At 38.3% G+C, this 24,805-nt stretch overlaps 1 protein-coding gene across 3 annotated transcripts in view; it reads right to left on the bottom strand.

Annotated features, from left to right (window-relative positions):
- Positions 1-24,805, bottom strand: part of LOC125225156 (transcriptional coactivator yorkie) — a 50,575-nt gene that overhangs the window by 4,307 nt on the left and 21,463 nt on the right. Inside the window, exons 2-4 of one of the 3 annotated variants that reach the window (XM_048128731.1) lie at positions 5,282-5,424; positions 1,314-1,451; positions 549-700 (exon numbers count right to left, since the gene is read on the bottom strand). In XM_048128731.1, the coding sequence (XP_047984688.1) occupies positions 549-700; positions 1,314-1,451; positions 5,282-5,424 (433 nt within the window). The remainder of the gene's footprint in view (positions 1-548; positions 701-1,313; positions 1,452-5,281; positions 5,425-24,805) is intronic. The other 2 variants (XM_048128732.1, XM_048128733.1) reach the window with 2 other exon arrangements.

Here is a 24,805-nt window from a genome sequence, read left to right as displayed (position 1 = left end):
AGGCAGAGCACATAAAACTGCACAAGTTCCCGTGCCACTCTTGGCAAATAAGAGATCGAAACCCAATAACCAACAGTCTACTTCTACAACACCCACAGGAGGAAAGGGGGTAGTAAATTTTATAACCCGTCACTAAACGGGGCCATCATATTCGTCATAAGATAACCGTCTCCCGTCCAACTACAACTGCACTGTGTCGTCTGCAGAAAAGAATAGCATCACCCCGTCTCATCCCGTGGGTGTCGTATAAGGTGACTAAGTATGCGAACACTGATGGCGGCACCGCGGCAGTAATGCACATGAGCAGGCCCCATAGCCGAATGGCATTTCTGCGACTCGAAACGCCACCGAAATGCCGCAGGAAGGTAGTCTGGCTCTGTCGCGCCAATACGCAAGAGCGATAGAGATAGATAGCTACGAAAGAAATATTATCGTGAGCGTTTGTGCATTCGGCTACGCACACAGAGCTCGCCCGTATCCTTCGCGAGATCTGTGCACGTGTCCGTCGTGTCCCAATTTAGTTTAGAGGTGTCGATGGAATATGTTACCTGTAATCTGATCTCATGTTGGCGCTGCTTGAGGCGCTCGCGCTCGAGCTGCAGCGACTGCAGGCGCATCTTCTGCTGCAGCGTCGCGCTGTTCACCCAGCCGCCGCCTGCCGCGCCCGCGCCCGCCGCCGGCGTGCGCTGCAGGTGCTGCGCTGGAAACAATAAAGCGAAGTTTTAAAATCTAATTCAATAGTTGGACCATTTGTCGCTGATCGAGCGAAACTTGAGCACATGATGGGCGCGTCAGTGTCTCGCCCGTGAGATAGACTACCCCTCCCGGTGTAATGAATACAGAAAAGGACGAGCAGTCCATCGAGCGCTCGGTCATGCTCACAGTAAAACAATCAGTCCTATAGCTAGGGAGGCGTCAACCAAGCGACGACCATTGAAGATCACATAAAAGTAAGTGTGGTCTTGAATTGCGTAAGTTTTCTTATTGATAAGATGATCAATGATAAATATTGTAAGATCAGTCGCTATTCTTTGACAAAAAATATACAAGATTTCGTCGATCCCACAATCAAAACAAAAACTACGAATGGTTAGTAAAAGGGTAGAGTCTGACCACAACAACTTGACAATCAGCGCATAGGTACTTAGTTAGTAGTAAGGCTCTATTATGCTAGAATTAATTGTCAATATAATCATCCTTATCGCAAAAACTTACAATGTATTCAACCAACACCAGACAGGAATTGTTGCTTGCTTATCGATACCATAATCTGCACACTAACAAGTTACACAGTAAATGTAAGATCAACTTACGTATTCTTGGGTCGAACCAGGAAGTGGTGCGGGCGGCATGGTTGATGAAGTAGATCTCCCCCTCGGGCGTCGCGGCCTGCTCCCAGCCGTCGGGCAGCGGTCCCAGGTCTGTCGTGTTACTACTTGTACTCTTCGCTGCTGAAATCAATCAGACGTACTCTAATCAAAATCAATAATACATGTATGATCCTCTCAACAGCGACTAGTTGCAAGGTAGAGATATAGTCTAAGACGTACGCGCACGTGATCGGTAATCAGGTGGACGCCGGGAAGGTCGCGAGCTCGTTCCAAGAAAACAACGGCGCCAGACGAACGCCCGCGCAGCTCCGCTGGCGCACTCGCCAAGTGATTCAGCCGCACAACGCCGGGACTACCTCGTGTAGACTGCGCGTTAGCGAGCGGTTATGAACACCACACAGGTGCTCGAAAAGTCTTGACAAAAATACCTAGGCCCTAAAACTCATCTGCTTTCAATCAAAACTTAAATGATGAATGATACCCCTACTAATTGACAGCTTGTAAAAATCTCTCTTGTACTAGCTCTAACTTCCATTCTAAACATATAGAAAAACAGATCCCATTCGGTTCGCTCCGACTTTTGATATCTTGCAGCTTATTTCGAAAATACTTAAGTATTAGGTTATTTTTCTATCGGCATTGATATATGTGGGGGAAACCCTATGCCCCGTCTAAAAGAGTGATCCGTGGCAACACAACACGCCGCACTAGTCCGCTTGGACACCTCGTCTTGCAGAGGTTCACACTCATTCATACTTCGGCGCACTGGACAGTGGGCATAAAGTGTCACCATTTATTAATAGCCCAAGCTCGTTCTGATTTACATGCGTGGTATAAATAAATACATATAGGTATTAATAACGGATGAGTCCGTCACTAAAATTATCTTCCTATCCTTATGGGTTTACCCCTGGCCGGGTTTTGTTGTTGTTTTTGTTTGTCACCATTAAATTTACCGGACTTACGTTTTAAGATTAATCCGCAATAACTATAGATTCAGCGCAGTTCATATAATTTGTGAAAACCGACGCACGCTGCATTTTGTTTTTATTTTGTAATAGGTTCCCACAGATTACCAATTCGCCGGACGAAATACCTTTGCCTGTCAGTTGTTATCCAATATTCCGAATAAGTGTGCCGAATAACTGACAGACTGACATCGTCCGGAGCTGGTAACCAAGTTCCGGACGGCCCGTTAAGCCTAACTCTAAACAGTTGAAGGAATGGGAAAGCAATGTTTATTTTAGCCGTAGATATCACGTTCTTTTAGATTCTGAATGTTTAATTTACATATAATATAATATATGTAAAAAGCAAATTATGCTTTTAACTTTCCCTAAAGATGATGTCAAATCTTATTTTTTAATACAGTTGCTCAAAAAGGGCCCGTTTTTTGGCTGTTTAGCGTGCGAGAAGTTGTATTTTACGCACTAGTGCGTAAAAAGTATGCGTTCCATTTTTCGACTACATACCGAGCTGTTTTAATATTAGTCTATTTTACTAACACGGAATATAACTATAAACATACTATTAAGTGATTAATGTTTATAACATTGATATTTCATATGTAATTGTTTACTTTAAGTCATACTAAACATAATTTATATAATTTTTAAGAAAAAAAAACCGCCTTCCTTTGGGGTTCTGGTGATAAATACTTTCAAATGTTGGATTATGTTATCAATTCGTCTGTATATTTTTTAATAATTGTTATTCGATATTTTAACTTTATTTGCAATACTTCGAGGCATAAATGAGTTGATTGAATTAAAATGTAGGTATATATTAAACAATCGTCCCAAATCGTAAATGTTCATGCTTTTATGGCACACAATGAAATAAATAAATTTTGTTGGATAGATAGCAAAATCGAAAATATGAACGCAAGTTTAAAAGCTTCCAAGATAGGTACGCCTTTGAATTGTCAAAAAATGCGCCAATGTCAATGCGAAAATTGGGAGTTCGGATTGTGTACCGTTTTATTTCGTTGTAGTAGTGTTTTTTCGCAACTGTATTAAAAAACGTCGTTCGTCACACGTGCGAGAATGTCATTCTTCACTCGTCTCGAGTTGTGCCGCTCGTGGCAAAATGTCTCGGGACTCGTGAAGTAATGAGATACTTCTCGCACTAATAACGAAATGTACTATTTCATGAAATACCTATTATAATTCTGCGTAGTAAATTTCCACTAAACCATGTTATGCAGAAATAATTTATGCATAAAAACCATTCGGCGAATAACCTTTATGCATGAAATATATTCGGACAAACAAAAATATGCCTAGACAAATTATGCGTAACTATACTATGCCATAACAGATTATGCGAAAGGTGAATTATGCCAATGTAGATTATGCCAAAAAGAATTCTCGATTGTAAAATTATGCCAAAACAAGGGGAACCTATGCGTTCACGTATAAAATATGCCAAGTGTAAACACAGGGTATGTACAGGTTCAGTACTATCGCGACTTCGATTAGAAAGGAATCCGCAATGAAAACACATTATTTGTGTTGAGAGACGATCTACTTAGAGAGTTTGTGCAGATGAGGTAATAGGAGAGATAAGGTAAGACGGAGCACCGGCCGGCTGACACTTGCTCGGTGCGGCGGCGCGGCGGCGCCACGGCGAATACGGCAGCGGCCACGAACGTGACTACATCACGTACCGAACTGTACCTATCACAGGAATGCGTAAATAAGTGTGTACGCACCTACACGTGACAAGACGCCCTAAACAGGCTGACTCAAACTTAACATAGGTACATCCAAAATGCATGGTGTATAAGCATCTTTTCAAAATTATAAATCTCTTGGTCGAGAGACAAAGAAGGTAGTGGTGACATTGTGGACGCGGTTCGTGGTTGATGTGTCGCAATCGCAACGCGCAAGCGCTGAAAGCCGCTAGCGCCTGCCGGCCGCGCCCGCGCCCGCGCCGCCGGTCGGTCGCCTCTCAACACGACACCGATGTATTTTCCGAACACCTTTCATCGCTCGTCTCACATCGACCGACGGAAACAACGCGTTAATACCCGTCATAAAATCAGTTTTAGAATCCAGGTTATTTACTTGTTTTTATTTCAGTTCCATGATAATTTTAAACGCGACTCTGTGGCCAATTAGATCACGTGAAAACGAGATCAAGAGAAACGTTAGCTTTTGTTAAACTTGTAAACTACCTACGTAAGCACATAAAACCAAGACATTTACGTTAGTAGCCTGAACGTTTCATTGTTGAAGGAAGCGTTGAGTTCCTAATAACTGGACTATTTGTATGTCTGATTAGGTATAATAAAAGTCAAAAACAATATGAGTCATGTAAGTTCTACTATCTGTATCAGCCAAAAATAAATAAGAACACTCCCGACTTACTCAGCTTTCAGACAAAAAAAAAACTAAATCCAAATCGGTTCATCCGTTCGAGAGCGAGACACACACACAGACAGACACGTCAAACTTATAACACCCCGTCGTTTTTGCGTCGGGGGTTAAAAAGAAAGGCACTCGTTGTGTTATGGATTGTGGTAAAAACAAGATCCTATACTATTGTTTCTTAAACACACCCCCACGTTTCAGCGTCTTTTTTTACAACTGTTTGACGATAAACCTTTCAAAACCACATAACAGGTTGCAAAGGCGTAATGCCCTTAACTATGACAAAATGAGAGACAAATTCTGAACCCCATTTACATTTTCTTAAACCAAAAGGCATTGTTTTCTTTCTACCAAGGCAAGGTTGATTAAAATGAAACGTGTAGTCATATCAAACTAATCAAACTGTGCAAGGGTTTGACGTTTAAAACAGCTTGGTGTTATATATCTATCTGGCAGGCAAGCGTCCTTATCACACTATTTGTAAGTGCGATAGAGACAGCCTGCTGTTTTATCATTCATCGCGCGACCATGCTTATACGCATCTACACTGTATTAAAAAATAAATATGGTAGTTACCTGGTGCTGGCGCGGCGGGCACCGTCTGTGCCGCCGGCGTCGCGAGGAGGGTCTCCGCGCTCTGGTGCTGCACGCCCGCGGTGACGCTCTGCGCTGCCAGGGACTTGCGCGGGTCCTCCCATGTTGTCGTCTTTGTTATGTGGCTGGAGAAGAACAGAAGAAGCGAGTTAAAAATCTGACGGATATCATTATGGTTTGAATCGGGCAATTTGTTTTTGTATGTAGGTCGCAATTCTCAACCGATTCTCGCGGAATATTGTAAGTAGATTTTAATATTACAGACATAATTTTCTTTTCCCCTCACTAGCTCGGAAACACGTGTTTTGTCCTTTAATACCAGCGGGTAAAAACGCATTTTATCCACTAGTGGGTAAAGTAATTTGACCTTGAATAAAGTCAAATTAACTGCTTTAAAATTGATAAAAGTAGGTGAATCTAGTAATAAAGATGATTTACCACCTGTGGAACTACTGGAAGCAGTGATAAATGCATTTTTTGCGTTGTAGTTTCCTCGCTATATTGAGGGGAAAAATTTTGTGTTACACTCGGGTGCAAATGTATTTTACTTCTCGTGTGTTAAAAAACTCGCAAGTTCAGGATTCTATTCTCGAACCACTCGCTTCGCTCGTGGTTCAACTATAGAATCCTTTCACTTGCTCGTTTTTCAATTCCACACTCGGCGTTAAAATACAACTTTGCCCCCTTGTATAACAAATAACTATTGTTGATGCAGTTTATGATTTTTTAAGGATAGAAATAGCTTTAAATGACTGGCGCCAATAGTGTGTACAGTCAGCAACACACCTATGAATACAGCCAAAGTGCCAAAAATATGACAGGACTTTATTGCTTGTAGTGTACATTAAGGTCGTGTATACATATTTTTGCCACTTTCTGTATTTATAGGTGTGTTGCTGACTGTACGGCATTTAAGATTAATATAGTTTTTTTACTTTTATTCTAAGCATATCGCGTGTTATATTACTACTTCACACCTTACTGAGCCTTAATTATGTCCGTTTATTGGAAATGTTCTAAAATATTAGTCAATCGTTATCAACTTATCTTCGTTTGTCTCGCCTTACGTTACCTACTATCGCGTTTCTCAGCCGGGGTTACCTAATTATAGGTACGCGTTGAGATAAGGGATGTCGAGTGAGCAGGTGTTATAGGAACTTATGTTTATAAGAAAAAAAATGTTTTGTGTACTATATTCTAAACCTCTCAATGCACTAACATTTGTACAAGTAATTGCACAACATTCGCTAAGAGCTGACGGACGCTGGTTCGAATCCAGCTTTGAACACTTGGAGGCCTTGGTCACTTTTTCGTCGGCGTGGCGGAGACGTCCGTTGCGCGCCGCAAGACATGCGTCTTATGAGTGTGGATAAGCTAAGAGGTCTACAACTTTTATCAACAATTGTGTCTGACACTCGAATCTTCTAACTTGAGATTGGAGATCGGTCAAATTTACATAGATAGGACACAAAGGAAACGCATTAAATGGGCTAGAAACATTATTCTTGCGAATACCACTTAAAGTCGCCGTCAATAGATAATTTGTGAACAATGTAAACAAACCTTGTAGTCAAAATGTCTTTAATTTCCATTCTAACTCATCAGATACTGGCTAAATCCATGTGTTTATTTAATCAATTCATATCACATTATGATCCTCAACCTTAAAAATAATAAAATTGTGCTATAATATTTTATAGAATGGTTTGTTTACGTTGTTGACAATTTCTATTGGTGGCGATTTTAGTTAGTGGAAGTAGCCAATTCGGCAAGCCGGACGCGAACGCGACCCGGTAAAGGCAGAGACACCGTGAGGAATGAGTGTTTTACTTTCTTTGCGCTGCGGAAAGTAGGCACTTGTTACGTTCATGGGGACTCGTGACTTTGCCTAGATAGGTCGAAGCTAGGTAACTTATCTTGATCTTGATATATCTCATTTAGTTCCATAATCTTATCAATGTACTCGTACAACGTTTTCATTATACGCAAGGAGTCAAACACAAAACTGCGAAGCTGATAGGGTGTAGATGGTGTTGTTAACTAAGACGCGTCCCTTGGTTCTTGTTATTGACAAAATTGCGCATCATCATCATAACACCACTCTATCCTATAGGTTATGGGTTATTTCATACTGTTAGCACATTTCTGTGTGACACCAAAGGTGAAAAAAAAAATTATAATATGTATATTCTCCAAATTCTAAGGCAAATGAAAACTGATCTTGAAAGCTCATTACCGGTTCAAGAAAAAAAGTTTTTTTTTTATTTAATACAGAAAAGCGGAAAAACTAATTAATCTAAAAAAAAATTAATCTAATTATGCTATAAATTATTATTATTAAAAGAAAACAACAAACATTACAAAACGTCATAAAAAAAACTTCTTTGGAAAGTGTGTAAGTGTTGGGTGTGCACCGGTCGCAAATCAATTTGAACGGTACGGTAATGAACTTGGCCGATATCGTTATCAGCCGGCCCAGCTGTTTTCCCGTTACTTTACAGAAAAAAGTCCAAATGTCCTTAAATAATAATATTATTAGCGCAATGCGAAATGTAGTTACTGAAGTAGAAAAATGTGATACATTTTTAGGTAACAAAGGAATTCAAATGTGAACAGCAATATCCCCAAACATCGTAGATTTCTAATTAGATACCCGTGCTGCCCGCAACTTTCAATATTTTTTCTAAAAACCGGCCTAGAGCGTGTCGGGCCACGCTCATTGTAGGGTTCCGTAGTTTCCCGTATTTTTTTTCAAAAACTGTTCAAGCTATCAAGTTCAAAATAATTTTCCTAGAAAGTCTTTATAAAGTTCTACTTTTGTGATTTTTTTAATATTTTTTAAACTTATGGTTCAAAAGTTAAAGGGGAGGCGGACACATTTTTTTAACTTTTGGAGCGATTATTTCCGAAAATATTAACAATATCAAAAAATGATTTCCGTAAACCCCTATTCATTTTTCAATACCTATCCATACTGATGTGCCGACCGAAACTTTCCAAAATTCTGAAATTTTCACATAGGAAAACTTCGGAAACTTTCCATACTTTGTATGGGCAATTGTATGGATGGAAACTTTCCATTTCATAAATTTAAATTCCCTTTATTTTTCGTGAAAGTTTCGTGAATTTTTCAAGAAATTTAAGATTCTTTTGGAAAGTTTCCGCAACTTGCACATTACTACCTATCCACTCCCCACTTTACGTGTAGGGCGGGTAAACCCTAGTAAAACATTTTTTCCACTTTTTATTTTTGCACTTAGTCAGCGTGATTGATAGAATTCTGATATTGCCACCAAATTTCAGAATTCTAGTGCTAACGGTCACTGAGATTATCCGCGGACGGGCGGACGGACAAACATGGCGAAACTATAAGGGTTCCTAGTTGACTACGGAACCCTAAAAACACGAAACAATAGTTATTTGTTATACAAGGGTGCAAAGTTGTATTTTAACGCCGAGTGTGGAATTGAAAAACGAGCAAGTGTAAGGATTCTATAGTCTCTTCGCTCGTGGTTCGAGAATAGAATCCTGAACTTGCGAGTTTTTTAACACACGAGAAGTAAAATACATTTGCACCCGAGTGTAACACAAAATTTTTCCCCTCACTATAGCGAGGAAAGTACAACGCAAAAAACGCGTTTTTATCACTGCTTCCAGTAGTTCCACAGGTGGTAAATCATCGTCATCACTAGATTCACTCACTTTCACCAATTTTAAAGCAGAAAAAATGACTATATTCTAGGTCAAATTACTTTATCCACTAGTGGATAAAATGCGTTTTTACCCGCTGGTATTAAACACGTGTTTCCGAGCTAGTGAGGGTAAAAAGCAATTGTAACATGATAATAATTGAATGAAGGCAAGTTATAGTTGATATTATAGTTGTGCAGCATTCAAGATTCGCGTGTGTTCTTCATAATTCCCAGCTGCCAGCCATAAAAGGTTACCCTTTGGTAAGGTGATAACATGTGCAGGTGGTGGGGCACAGGTGTATGCGGCTCTGGCGCATCGACATAAACAATTTTATACGTTTAAGTGTTCAAGTTTGGCGACCGGTCTGGTAGCACGTAGTGCCTGCCTGCTAAGCCGCGGTCCCGGGTCGGGTTCAAATCCCGGTAAGGGCATTTATTTGTGTGATGAGTACAGTACAGACATTTGTTCCTGAGTCATGGATGTATGTAAGTATTTGTATATTATGTATATCGTTGACTGAGTACCTACCCACAACACAAATCTTCTTGAGCTAGTGGTCACTCCGCCGGTCGCATAAAAATGAGCGCTGACCGTAGTAAAGTATTCAATATTTTTAAGTTCTTATTTTACGGATCCATATGTAAGAGAGGTATCATTTGAAAGCAAATTAAATCTACTATAATTATTTTTGAATAACAACCGGTCTAGGATCTGAGAAATACATAAAATTAGGCGACGGTTAGCACCTATTTACGTCACGGGGTGCAGTGACACCTGCTAAACCAAATTCGTAATTACTTGGTTGTATAATATCATACATCAATAAAACTTATATTTTTAGAAAGCATATGAAATGTCCTGTAAATCTTATCATAACATTATTTGGTAAAACGGCAACAAAAATGGTCATCCATGTATATGACGGTGCGCAGTGAGTATGATGGATAAATTAACATTAATTGTTCATGCAATACTGACAAAACTTATTATTTGAAAAGGTCATACATTTCGCCGTTTATTTTGTTATTATATCAATTGCGGAAAAAATATAATTCATTGAGCTAGAAGCATGTTTTACTCACATCGGTTCCAATGCATATTTTCAAATATTTTGTTAGCTACTACAGTTACAACTAAAATTATTGAGAACTAATGATAGTACGCATAATCAAGGTTTAATTAGCTTTGAAACGATACCTCTCGCATATGGATCCGTAAAATAGGTCAAAAATATTGAATACTTTACTACGGTCAGCGCCCATTTCTGCGACCGGGCAGAGTGACTTCTGCTAAACCAAATTCGTAATTACATGGTTATATATTATTATATACCAATGAAACTTATATTTTTAGAAAGAGCATAAATAGACGCGTCGCGGTAAAGTTATTGTTTATTGAGTTAATTTTTTCTAGTACTTGTGCAATTCATGCGCGATAAAAAAACACATATTTTTAAATATTTCGTAAACGGTTACTTTTATGAGTATAGTTATTTATAAACATTAAAGTTTTAATAAGCTTTCAAACGTGAACAGATAACAATGTCCAATAATTCGTATGTTAACGAGGAACACATCCATATTTTAGGTATTTAGACTTTACCCACAACTAAAATCTTCTTGAGCTCACCGTGGGGATCAGTCAATCTGTGTAACAATGTCCAATAATATTTTTTTTAGATTTACGAAAGTTTTATTATTGTAATTGAACTGTCAGCCTACCTTATTTTAATGTTGAGTAGTGTTCATGTTTGCGTAGATGAACCGATTTAATTAGGTACATCTAAATCGTGGAATTCTGTAGTAGATTATAAGCAGCTGGTATTTACTATGAGCTCATTAGACCATGCAAAACTACTTTAAAATTATAAAGCTACATAATATGCCATTTACCTATTCTATAAAAATTATAAGTAACTTAAACAGAACCCAAGTTTTTTCCCGCATAGTGTATGTATTTCAGCGAGGTGGAATTTCCAATGATTCCCCAGGTCTCAGCTTCTCAGGCCTACTGTTTAATAATTAGAAATTACCTTTTCCATGAGGAAACATAACCAAGACAGTATAAGTATGTTGTTTGTTATTTATTTTCATATTTTCAATTTACTTGCACGTTCCGGATGGTGTGTAATCCAACACTTAACATGTGATCCGATGTCAATTTCCCTGACAAAGGCTTACGTAAGTAAAGCCAATTCATTTAGTTACGGAAGAATACTTACGTGTGATGAAGTCTACAAGTACAATGCTAACTTACATAAGTTGTAATTATTTTGTTTTATTTGTTAGGATTCTACGGATGTATGAGTAGTATCTATGAATATAATAATTATGTGTATGAATGTATCCGTATGTTCTTAATTTATGGAATTAGGTAACGGTTTCAAACACTACACTAATGGAGATATATGGAGCAAAGAACAAGTAAATATTAAAAATAGGTACCTCAATTTAGAATAAAAAATACTGTTCCCGTATCCCGAATACCATTTTTTTCTGCACTGCATTAATGTCCCACTGCTGTATGCCTTTAGATACCTATAGGTTTAAAAAATATATGTAATGTTTTTCTATCACAGAGTTTTCATGCATGATTTTATTATTTTTACTGAAATCCAGACTTGATACGTTTTTATTGTATTATGTATTCATTTAACGGTTAATTTTACGTAATAATAAAAAATATCGACAGTAGTGACAAAGAAAAGCATTTCGCCGTGTCAAAGATTTAGTGTAATAAATTAATAATAGTTTGTAGATAAGATAAATGTAATGAATACAATGAAAGTAAACTTTTACACATGAAGTTAGCTAACTCACAACAACGCAACGTACTGAACGTTCATATACCTACATGGTATACGGAGCAGCCTTACAAATACAAATTATGTCTCCTCAACTCATTCATTTAAGTATATCATACATGCGGCAATGCGGGTGCGCGTTCATTGATTTGATTTGTAATGGTCTTATTCCCTTCAGGAAAAATTACTTATATAATTTATACAATTGTACAAGAGAAATCAAAACTCATCCGGCGATGCCGCGTCTAAGAAAGCTAACCTAGAATAATAATGTTCAATTAATTCAAAGGTACAACGACATTAGAACGAGATCCTAAAAATTTCATTCGTTCATCGTTCATCGTGCTTTTCGCCCGCCCCAATACAGCTATACGGCAAAGCACATCCCTCAGAAGTCCTAATGATCTCAGTTAGAATTGGTCTGTACATTATATCACAAATCACAAGTCGGTGTATCTGATACATTCCCCACAGCTTGGGAGGGCAGCAATAGTAAAGCCCATATCATTATCATCACATGTCAAATGTAAGTGAACCAACAAAATCTTCACTTCAAGTTATAACAACTGCGCTTAAATGGTGGCCTTACTTATGCTGGATAGTGGACACCTACTCTCGAGAAAAAAGGGGAATAGCAGAGACGTGTGTAATTACACCGGCCTAAACCACGACATCACTTGCATTAAATGCATCACAATATTGAGACGGTTGTATATAGAGATATGTGCGTCTCTGTCGCTCAGAGCAATGACTACCTACGTCGTCACAAACTTAGCAAGCTGCGGTGCTTTGATGGCAAAACAATGTATCTCGACTTACAACAATGTCAATACCTAGGTAATTGAAATTTTATTAGTTCGCTTTTGACTATAGAATTACAGCCGTGAAACATTCTTGTCACATGATTCTATTTCACTCAGCACGTTCTACGTTCTGTCCAGGGCCTTACTTTTCAGTAGCACCATGATAAAATTGTGAAATTAAAATGGAATAGGATTTTTTTTAATTATTTATATGAACAAACAAGCAAACGAGCCGCCTGATGGGAAGCAGTCCTCGCCGCCTATGGAGATATGCAACATCAGGGGAGCAAGATTATGCACTATATCTATGCACAGATAAAATCAAAACATAATTGATATAGAAGAGCAAAGTACGTAAGTTAATATTATTATCCTTATCAGAGATAACCTTTAAAATCATTCAGAGAAAAACAAAAATAAGATTAAATGCAGTTGCAGATAGAAGTTGATATAATAATTACATATTTAAAACTAGATCAGTCAAATTATGCAAATACCTGCATAAACACTAAAATATAACATTGTCACATTTCAAGTAAAACTACTTAGCCTAATTGAGAAACTAGTTATGACAAAAGAATATAGAGAATCATAAGAAAACACTAAGTACCTTACAATGAAATATTTATTTTAGAATCACCAAAGGATAATACATCTAGGTACACAATCAAATAGAAACAAGGTAAAGCAAAATAAAAGTACCTAAAGATTAGATAATTGAGAGGACAATGAATTAAAGTCGGATGCTTATCTTATATTATGCTATGCGGAGTAGGTATCTTATGCCCGCGAAAAACAGTTTTGGACGTACGTGAAAAGCGTGCGTTTTTCAGATAGAGTGTTTTGTTGCGACACGGCAGAGCGGCGGAGATGGCTCGGGTTGCATAACACCGCTAACTGCGCGGCTTCGCAGTTTGTACACAATCGCATTATTTACTCACACCCTTCGCAAAACACGTAATCGGGTTCCTTGGAAACGCTGTGGCTGTGATACAGGGATTTCAGGGAATATTAAAGGCCTCTGTATTACTACAGAACCTCTACTGTATGTTTTAACCCCAGACGCAAAAACGACGGAGTGAGACGTTATTAACGTTGTACAGTCGCCACCTGAATAACGCACTTTAATGCTTAATGGTAAAACAGGCGTGATTCGATATTTGTGAGTACTTTGCACGCTCCCGTATATCAGAATTAGTTATTCGCTAGCGAAAACGTCACGGAAGATGATGCATGGAAAAGTGAACAGCGCCCCAAAACCCTTACTTACTAGAAGCAATAACTTTCCGTTACGTCATCGAGTAACGTCAAAATATCCTGGTAGAGGCTCAGAGTTTCTTTAAAATCTTGTGAGTTTTGATACTCACAAAGGTCCACAAATAAAGGTGTTGAATAAAGATTGAAAGTTCTTCGATATAAATATCCTTTCATTGCACTAGTTGCACTACATTTCTGAAGAAGACATTGCGGTAGAAATGTTCTCGAACAAAACCACCGATGCTGAAAGCAGTCCTAGTTACCTAACTAAACCACACATACTATGTTAACTTTTTCCTCAGTCGACGGCCACTCTGGAGCCCACGTACACCCTGACCGCAACGAAGAACGCTTCTTAAACAGAATGGCTTATTATGACGAATCCAGCGAAGCTCGTGCTTCAATTAATCAGAAAATAACGTTGGCACTGTTCCTCCTTTCCGACGTAATGTTAACGTTAAAATAATCAAAATAGCGAGTAGCACACCCATTCAGCCAGCGGAGCCGAGCGTGCATTATCTGTGTAATGTTAGGTAATGAGTCAGGAGGGTAATTATACCATGGCAACGAAAATCTTACGATTGTGTAGCTGTAGAAGTAAACATTTCGTGATTTTTTGGTACTTAGTGCTTAGTGCTAGATGGACAAATCGACATGGCTAACTTAACTGCAATAAATCCATATTTTACATGCTACGGATCACTTAAAATCGTACGAGACGATACTTTTTGGTGAGTCTTAAATGAATATCTAAATAACAGCTAATTATATTAATTTTGAAAATTAATGAACAATACTCAGAAATATTAACCAGGTACCTAAACCATAACATCTTTCAGTTTTACCGAAGCCATGAAAAAAAAAACCATTATGTAGGTATATACCTACCCAAGATTGTACGGAAAAATTGAGATAATAACATTAACTCTCGCTGGGTTTTCCTCTGAATCACACATTGGTTAGACGTGATCATGCAATGCATGGTGACCGCAAGAGAAAATTATATTTCCTCGCTTCATTGTTCGATATAATTATTAAGTTTACATTATTGTAGTTTATTTAATCTAAAAAATAAGTATTTCAATTGCCTCTAAACCTTCCCCCCCACCCTCAGGTTGGTGCAAACCGGTGGTGGCATCCTCATTATTTTTTCGTGCACGGCAACAGACGCACGCGTCCACTGCACTATCTTTTGATACTAAATTTATCTTGGTCGTTGGTAAAAGTTGAAAGTGTTTTCACAATGCCAAAGCGTAAACGCACTAACCAAGAAATACAGTGGACTAGTATTTTTATCATCATCTACGGATGATCAAAAGTAATTGTTTAAATTACGTGGTTGACGCTTTGTCAAACCTTCAATTCGTAATGTTTTGCTCGAACGTTAAATGTTCGTCAGTACAGAGCAAACGCGTACTTTTAACAAGACGCGAGCCTGGGGGTTGACCGTGAGTCAACACGAAGGCAGCCTGGGGGTTGACCGTGAGTCAACACGAAGGCATAACGCATGTAAGACATGGTGATTCTATTATGAACACATGTTGATATGCACATTAGTTACTGAATGTTATCCGCGAGATAACACTAAGTAAAACGCGCATTCGCGCATATGGATGAGTCAACACGAAGGCAGCCTGGGGGTTGACCGTGAGTCAACACGAAGGCATAACGCATGTAAGACATGGTGATTCTATTATGAACACATGTTGATATGCACATTAGTTACTGAATGTTATCCGCGAGATAACACTAAGTAAAACGCGCATTCGCGCATATGGGTGAAATCTACCCACATTTTTGGTACTATTTTTATTTTAGTTTTTATAAAACTAAATTATGGTTTGGTTTTTGTTCTGTTCAGAAAGCATCGTTGCTTTCTCGAACAAGAAGTCACGGAGACCGAAATGGTACATTCCGGACAACCAGCTCGATTACCAGGACTCGAATTCTCCATACATCGAGAATGTTCCGGAGATCTTACCTGAAGACGCAACACCCTGCGGGTACGGCGCCAGGCTCAACTCCTGAAAATCCAGCTCCAAAAGTACCTGATTTGGACCCAGACCTGGTTACCGCGTTAGGTGAGGCTATATATATACCGACCATACACCCAAACTTGGGGAAAAAATTCACGGTAACTTAGCCTCACTTTGGTTATCATTAGTCCGCAAGGGTTCACCAAAGATTTGAAGGATAAGATATTAAAAGAATACCTTATCTCCGAAAATTGTACGCTTTAGATGCTTAATGCAGAAATTTCTGCGGCCATTACAGCCACGCTGTTTGTGGCAGCTGCCAGTTGGGTGTAGGCATTATAGCCATAAACCGAGATATTACTGTTCTATCGTCTGACGATAAGATCACTGCTATCAAGCTGTTAAGCGACAGTTGTCGCATGTTATTAGACTTGCATTATTGCAAAACCCAAGCGCGTACAAGGCTTGTCACACCCTGGCTAGAAAAACCTTTCTTGACCATAAATCAAGATGCGGGCGATTTACTCTATGGAAGTAAACTCCCGGAAATAAAAGCTCAAAAGTAATTGAGAAACAATGGCTAAAGATAAAAAGTCTGTATCTTCGGGAAAGAGCAACACGGCTCCGTCAACTTCGACAAAAACGTCGGCGCGCAACCAATACCAGTTTCAAGGAAACGAGTCAGGCCCTCCTCGTTACGAGTCGAAAAGGGGGGGGGGAGAGCCCAGAGAAGGGCAGCAGTCAACCAACTCCGAACCCTCTAGCCAGACCAGCGGGCCAGGGCAAGCCCGGTGCCACTCCTCAACAATGAGTCAGTTACCTCATGCTGGTAAAATAAAATATTCTTTTATGATTGCTGGTCGAAAATAACATCAAATGAAGTTGTTTTAGATTCGCTTAAAAACGGTGACTCTGTAACTTTTGAACGTCCGGTTTTTCAAGACGTTGTACCCCAAATAAATTGGGCAAGTAGTGAAAAAGCCGTTATGGAGGTAGATCCAAAATTTACTTCAGCTGGATGCAGTCGTCCCTTGCACCCCACAGCATGACCAGTTTATTTCGAGAACGTTTTTGTCACAAAAATCTAATGACAGCAAACGTTTTATTCCAAATCTCGAAAAGCTGAACAAATTTATTCCTAGAGAACATTTCAAAATGGAAAACCACAGACCAACTGTTAAGCTTATACTTACCAACAGGTAGCTTCATGGCTACAGTTGATTTGAAGGAAGCTTACCCACTGATTCTTATTGCGAGACATTGCCGCAAATATCTGCGCGTCCATTTTGAATATGGAAACCCTAGTTTATTAACTTAAATGAATTTACGGCTTTGTCTTATGGTCTTTCTTAGCGCGATATTTTATGTGTCGGGGACTCTTATGTAGAGTGTTTACGAAACGTAAAACATACGGTTAACCTACTAGAATGCTTGTGCTTTGTCATAAACTATACTAATAGGACATTAAAACCGCGACAGGTTTGTCGAGACTTAGGTTTTATGTTCAACTCAGTCGATATTTTTACCTACGGGAAAAACGAAAGAAAATCAACGTGATGGTTAGAAAATCTCTGTCACTACACTCTTGTTCCGTTAGAGAATTATCTCAACTGATCGGAGTACTTATTAACGCATGCCCTGCAGCTAAATTTGGGTGGCTATAAAAAAAAAGCTTTGCAACGCGACCCAAACTATAGTAAGAAAATTAAATTACCGAAAGTAATATTAAATGACCCGAACTGGGGAATGAATAATATATTCTCATGCACTTATTCTATGTTGCCCACTTCATATGATCTTGAGACGATAGGGCACACGGAGCGTCGAGATCCGAGGAAAAAGCTTTCCACATAAACCAATTGGAACTGTTTACCTCTTAATATTTCTCTAATGACCGTCGTTGTGACTGGTTTATATTACTTCGTATAGACAATACGACAGCTATAAGCGATGAAAATCGCATGGGCAGCGTTCAATTTCGAAATTTGAAAGACCTTTTCAGACGGATTTGGCAGTGGTGCGAAGAAGCGAAATCTTTGGTTTTTTGCATCGTATCGTATATAAATATTAAATATACGAAAGACAATATAGAAGTAAACCGGGAATCACGAAATGTAAATCTCGATACTGAATGGGAACTATCTCATGAAGCGTTTATACTGCTACGCAAGTACGCATAATGTATACTACTGGTGAGCCAGATATTGATCTTTTCGCTTCTCGCTCCAATGCCAAATGTACACTTACTTATCATGGTGGAAAGACCCAGATGCATCAGCTGTAGATGCTTTTACACTAGACTTTTATAGTTTCCCACCATTGCCGATCATTTTAAAATCTTTAAAAAAGATAATTTATGGCAAAGCAACAGGAAGTTTAGTTTCCCCGTTGGGCCATCCCAAGAGTGGTTTCATTTGTTAATGTCGCTAGTAAAATCCGATATTATTTACATGAGCCCCGAAGAACATAAGGTCTGTTCTGATTACAGCACCAGGAATCCGTTCCACAAGCGCCTTCTCCTGGGTGCAGAGCGGTGCTCTCCGGTTAAGGTTATCTGAGGAAACTTCCTGTGATCGCATCTATTTCTAAAAATACCATTCAGCAATATAACGTTTCGTTTAAACTATGGTGGACATTTTGATCACAACTCGATCAAAACGTTTTTAGTAGTTCGATTAAGTTGATTCTAAGATTTTAACGGACCAGTTTAACGCAGGAGCGTCATATGGATCCATAAACAATCATAAGGTCAGCATTATCCTGTTCCTCGGGACCAATGGAAAAAAAAAAAATATGTTAAACGTTTGTTAAAATGCATATTTAAAATGAGACCTAATTTTCCAAAATATACTTACTCACACTTGGGATCCAAAAATAGTATTGGATTACATTGATGAATGGTATCCAAATACGAATATATCTTTAGAACAGAGTACTTAGGTACTAAAAGCTTGTCGTATTATTGGCATTATGCACTGCCCATCGCGTGCCAACATTTTTACTGATTAAATGGGTGAATATAAACTACCCAAATGGGGTAAAAATTATTGTGTCAGATATAACCATCTGCCCCGGCCTACTTATACTGTTCCTTTCGTACCTTAAAGAAACGTGTCGCGCGACTTCGGTCCTTCGCCAGTATCTCACTCTAACAAGCGATAAAAGGCTTCCGAACTCAGAACACCTCTTATTAACTGCGAAGCGCCCTCACAGGAACGCGATGGCACAGTCAATAAGCAGATGGATAAAACAAACTAAGTACTAGCGGAGATCGTGATGGACGTGGCGACATTTAGTGCACACAGCACTCGCCATGCTACCACGTCTACTGCCGTTTCGGCAGGGGTCAATGTTGACATTATCAGAAAAACTGCGGGTTGGACCCCAACCTCGCAAATATTCCCTAAATTCTGCCATCGTCAAATAGTTGACGAAGACCTATTTGCAAGATCAGTTTGCTTTAATTAATTTAAGAACTGTGTTACTGAATAAGACTGATCTTGATTATAAATTACATAATTATGTAATTGCTAGTTGTTTAGTAATAATTATGTAACAAAATTAAATGATAAATATTTAATTTTGTTTTCACAATTGCCATCCGCAAAACTTTGTCTCTAAACAACTACAATAATGTAAACTTAATAATTATATCGAACAATGAAGCGAAAATATAATATATGAAATATAATATATGATCAAACGAGCTTCGCAAGCGAAGTTCAATCGATATTATTTGACTCGCTTCATTGGAAGATATAATTACCCTCCCTCCCGATAAACCCAGATTCCAAAGTTTTGCTTGGAATAATCTCTGAAAATAATGAGGATGCCACTACCGGTTTGCACCAACCTGAGGGTGGGGGGGAAGGTTTAGAGGCAATTGAAATACTTATTTTTTATAAATCTCTAAAATAAGCGTGCAATATGTTGCCAGTAGATTAAATAAACTACAATAATGTAAACTTAATAATTATATCTTCCAATGAAGCGAGTCATATAATATCGATCGAACTTCGCTTGCGAAGCTCGTTTGATCATATATTATATTAGGTAAATAATAATATTTTGTCTTAAGTTGCAACCCGCAATTAGTCACACTACACATAATAATTTAAAATAACAGCTATATGTACTCGTACATACTACAGTGTTTATTTAACTGGTGACCAGTATCTTCCAATCAAGGAACTTTCGGGCTATCTAAAAGGCTACACCAAAAGGTAAATGTAGGTAGGTACTGTAAATAGGTTAAGTACTGTAAATGTAAGTAGGTAGTGTTGGACGAGCTGTGTATACGGGACAATTAACAATCTCACACATTATGTAAGTATGTATGTTTTTGGGCCAATGAAAGTTTTAGGCAAGATAATAAGTATATGTAGTTTCATCGATTCGATTAATCTCGGATCCGTCTCTCCTAAGATGGCGCTGGTGGTCGCCGGAAACGCGTCATGTCGGACGCACATCCTGTAGCTGGTACGCAATCTTCCCGCTTTTACACTTCACTTGTAGGTACCATAGTTATATGTAGGTAACAGAAGCAAAACAATGAGCAACTGGCATCCTTCAAAATAAATCAGCTACTTAGGTTCTCGGAGAGTGATTACGTAACCTGATTGCTTACTGTAATGTTCAAACCCGTAAATGACGTTACATCGCTAATCTTATCAAGCAGTAAAAATTTTCACATGATACTATAGAGTAATTAAAAGTTACTTTATCTATTTAAATTATCGATGTTACATGTATTGCTACATTTTCCTTATTGCAGTCACCTTTACTAATTGTTTCTGACGTGCATGACACTTGATGATTTGATATTGTTGGTTTTTAATGAAAATGTTGTCGCCATCGACAATATTACTACTGTGACAACTAAATACAGTCATTTATAAATTACTAGCTTTTGCACGCGGCTTCGCTCGCGTTCAATTCGGAATTCTCCATACAAACTTCCAACACACATTTTAGGGAAGTGGGGGGTTAGAAAGAGACAAAAAGCAGCCTATGTCACTCTCCATCCCTTTAACTATCTCCACTTAAAAAATCACGTCAAGTCGTCGCTCCGTTTTGCCGTAAAAGACGGACAAACAAACAGACACATACACTTTCCCATTTATAATATTAGTATGGATAAAGAAATTTTGACAATAATATGTCTGGATTATCAGTAAGATTATAACATGTGTTAGTGCGTCGAGCGAAGTACCTACGTTAGCAAAGTAATGGATAACTGTACCAATTCTGGGCATGACTCATTCATTCACATGTCCGCTTGCCTAGACGCAATGCTAGAGTATTATTTGTTTATTTAATGATACGAAGTTACGAACGCAGAACCAGGGATTCAATGAATAACGTAGAGTAACTTTTGTTATGTTGCTATGTTATATTGTAATACCTACCGAAACATGTTCATACATTGTTTATTGTTATAGACGTGCCATTTTATATAAATCATATAATAGACAACATTAATATCAGAATGTTTAACTTCTGATTAGCAGAAACGTCTGCAATCGATGCCACTAGGCTTAGAATAAATTTAAAAGTGGAAAATGTCTCACCCAAGGCAGACATTTTCCACTTTTAGATTTATTATTATCAGAGTTTTGATACATGGACTTTGTTATTAAACTTTTCGCCAAGTACGACGATGTAACTTTAACATACATACGCGTACCACTGGTACCTACTGGTTACTGGTACCTACCTATATTAGTCCCAGGTTACCCAGGTAGCTTGATACTTTAAGACCTGGTACATTAAAGAGTAAACTTAAGAGGATACGGTAGCGAAAATGCTAAAATGGAAAGGAGCCCCCCTTTCAACTTGGCAATTTTAGTTAAATATACAAGTGTTATTAACTAGATTTATCGAAAAAAAATTGTCCATTAAGAACAACTCAGTCAAAAGATATTTCAAAAAAATCTTTAAAATCGAGGTTCCGCTCTCGACTCTTTCCTCCTTCAAAACTTAACCAATCGGAACGAAATTTGAGAATCTGAATAACAATGAAATAATCTATGTAGGACCGTTTAGTTTTTTTGGTTAATTGTTACCAATATTGAGTATCACACCTTTTTTTGCGCCACAATGAAAAAGGCCGTTTTTGGAAATGTTTGATTGGCTCTAGAATCTTTAAAAAGCAGAATATCAAAAAAGTCAAAACGGTCCGACACAGATAAAAATAATAACAATCTGTGTTGAAAAAATCATTGCTCTATCTTCAAAAACCAGGGAGGAAATAGTCGAGAGCGTTTGTATGGAGAATTAACCCCTACCGTATCGTCTTAATTTTTGTATATATTACTTACTTCCAAGAATGAAATGAAATTAAAAGAAGCAGGCATATTCTAGCGACACTTCCTCGCTTCCTTGGGAGTAGGTTTTGCAGCAAGAACAACATGGCGGAGACGGCGTTCTAATTTTGAATCTCGGACGAGTCGGCGCTCGCGTACGTAAATAAACGTACACACGAATAATAATCAGTAGGTAATACTATACACGTAGCTATTCAGTCGACTAAATACTACTTCCATTAAAAATCAAAACACTGTGTCGATACATAAAACTATTGCCAGAAGTAAAAGTGTTCCAGTTAAATTTAATATGGTACTGCCAAGATGAACAATCAGACTGTCCCACTAAATGGAAAAACGATGGAAATACATAGCATTTCGTTTTAAAGAAACGATTATTATTTTGGGTAAGCCCCCAGGGTTTTCAACCTATGCTTTGCATCCATAAAAAAATCGAACACAGGCAGCGTATCTTTTTTCGAGCAATCTGTCATTTTGGTTCAAAAACAGTATGGGTCACTGAATTAGTCCATCGAACTGTTGTATGTACCTATCGAAATGGGACTCTGAATACTGAAACCAAACATCAGTCGCACGGAACACCTAAAATGTTGACAGCGTTAAGAAAAATTCAGACTTAGGTCAAAATAATAGGGAATTTTTCTGGGTCATTTGGGTTTAACTGCGAATAAAGTAGGTTAAGTAGGTGTACCTAAAAGAGCAGAAGTAGATATAGATATCTGTCATGTCTACACTTTAGCACCTGCCGATCCGTCATTTATTTTATTGTGTTTGCGAATCTTTACAAACTGTACACAAGACTACAAGAGTATGCCCTACAACCCTACATATGTTTGACCCTCAACCCTAATCAGATTAACCGCTTATAAAACACTGCGCAGGTCATACAGGATTTCTGATTTTCTTAAATACACATACTGACTATAGGGAAGTTCAAAATCTGTAGGATATGCGCCCTCATTATGACAATTATTATTTATGCATAATGAACAAAAGATAATGGTGTCCACAATACGTACGTGCGCACTAGAGAAACTAGCTGTAGGTAGCCGGTGCGTTATTCAATTTCTTACTGAGCGACCCATTACGAACCAGTATAAAATGCGCTTCCCGATGATCCACACTTGTTATATATCTCGAAGTCACAGTTGCAATGATTCGAGTCGCAAGCGATCAATTAGATAGGTATTGGAATACACGGCACGGCCTGCCTACAGCCGAGCCGACGTCGCCGGCGCTGCGCCCGCGCCACCGGTCGGCCTTGCCGCCCTCCCGTACCCACCCAGAGGTTAACAACGTGTTTTTTCTCATTGAACTTTAGAAAGTAACTAGATCTGATTCATGCTGTCGTATTGGTATACAACACCGAGCAAATACACATTACGAACGTATGGCAAATTCTGTCTAGCTCTAGCCAATGTTTTAAAAAAGCAACAACTGACAATGGTACCCATATTTATTTTTAACCCCCGTCGGCCCCGACGCAAAAACGATGGGGTATTATAAGTTTGACGTGTCTGTCTGTCTGTTTGTCTGTCTGTCTGTGTGTAAGTCTGTCTGTGGCATCGTAGCTCCCGAACGGATGAACCGATTTAGATTTAGTTTTTTTTGTTTGAAAGCTGAGTTAGTCGGGAGTGTTCTTAGCCATGTTTCATTATGTCGCGGTCGGGGGTTTTTTCAAAATTTTAATTTTGTGGTTAGACTAGTTTATTGTTTGTTTTGGTTCGCATATAAATGACCTCTACTATACTCGATATATGTGCAACTTCGAACAAAGTATTTATTTAAAAAAAATAGGGTGAGTTAATTCGTAGAATAGTGAAACGGAATAATTAATGTTTACGCCGAGACCTTATTTACGATTGACTCATTATTAGTGTAAAGTCGTAAAGTCACGTTGACTTTGTTCATTGATGAAAAAGCAATGTAGCAAATAACCGTAAATTATGTAAAAGTTAGTGGTGACACTGAACATACGAAACAAAATACATATAGCCAAATATACTTAGTAGAAAAGATCTGTATAGTATAGACACGTATCCGGGTCGTCGGCACTGTGTCTTAATCGATGACTCTTTCAAAACTGCCAGCGATTCCCAGAAAGAAGACATTGCCAACGCATAATAAAATTTAGGACTGGTTTGGAGGTCGTTTGACTACTATAAAACAAAAATTACCACTAGACTATTCTTAAAACGAGTTATATCCAGTTATATTTGAATTCATGATCACTCCGTGATAATATACTCGTATCTCTCACGACTGTTAATATGAGTCAACCGTGTTAACAAATGTGTAATTGTGAATTTTCTGCTATTGTCCTGGAAACTATTTACGAAGAAAGATGTGTGAAAATGGTAATGAATTATTATAATTAAGTGACCCCCAAAAATACTAGTACAATGCAACAAGAAATGATCATAAACACCAATTTTAGCACCAAGTATACGAGAGAATCTGTGTAGGAAGGAAAATGCGTCAATCTGTGAGTAACGGAACTAACGGAAGCCACTGCGATTGCTCGGTAACCCGTCAATGGATTATTGCTGTGAATAAACCTATATGTTGTCAAAAATAACAAATGTAATTATAACACTAAAGGAAAAACATAAAAGTCTATCAATCATCATTATCGTAAAATAACGTCA

The sequence above is a fragment of the Leguminivora glycinivorella genome, chromosome 4 (assembly GCF_023078275.1).
Source record: "Leguminivora glycinivorella isolate SPB_JAAS2020 chromosome 4, LegGlyc_1.1, whole genome shotgun sequence".
Lineage (NCBI taxonomy): Eukaryota > Metazoa > Arthropoda > Insecta > Lepidoptera > Tortricidae > Leguminivora > Leguminivora glycinivorella.
This window is presented reverse-complemented; position numbering and strand designations above follow the sequence as displayed.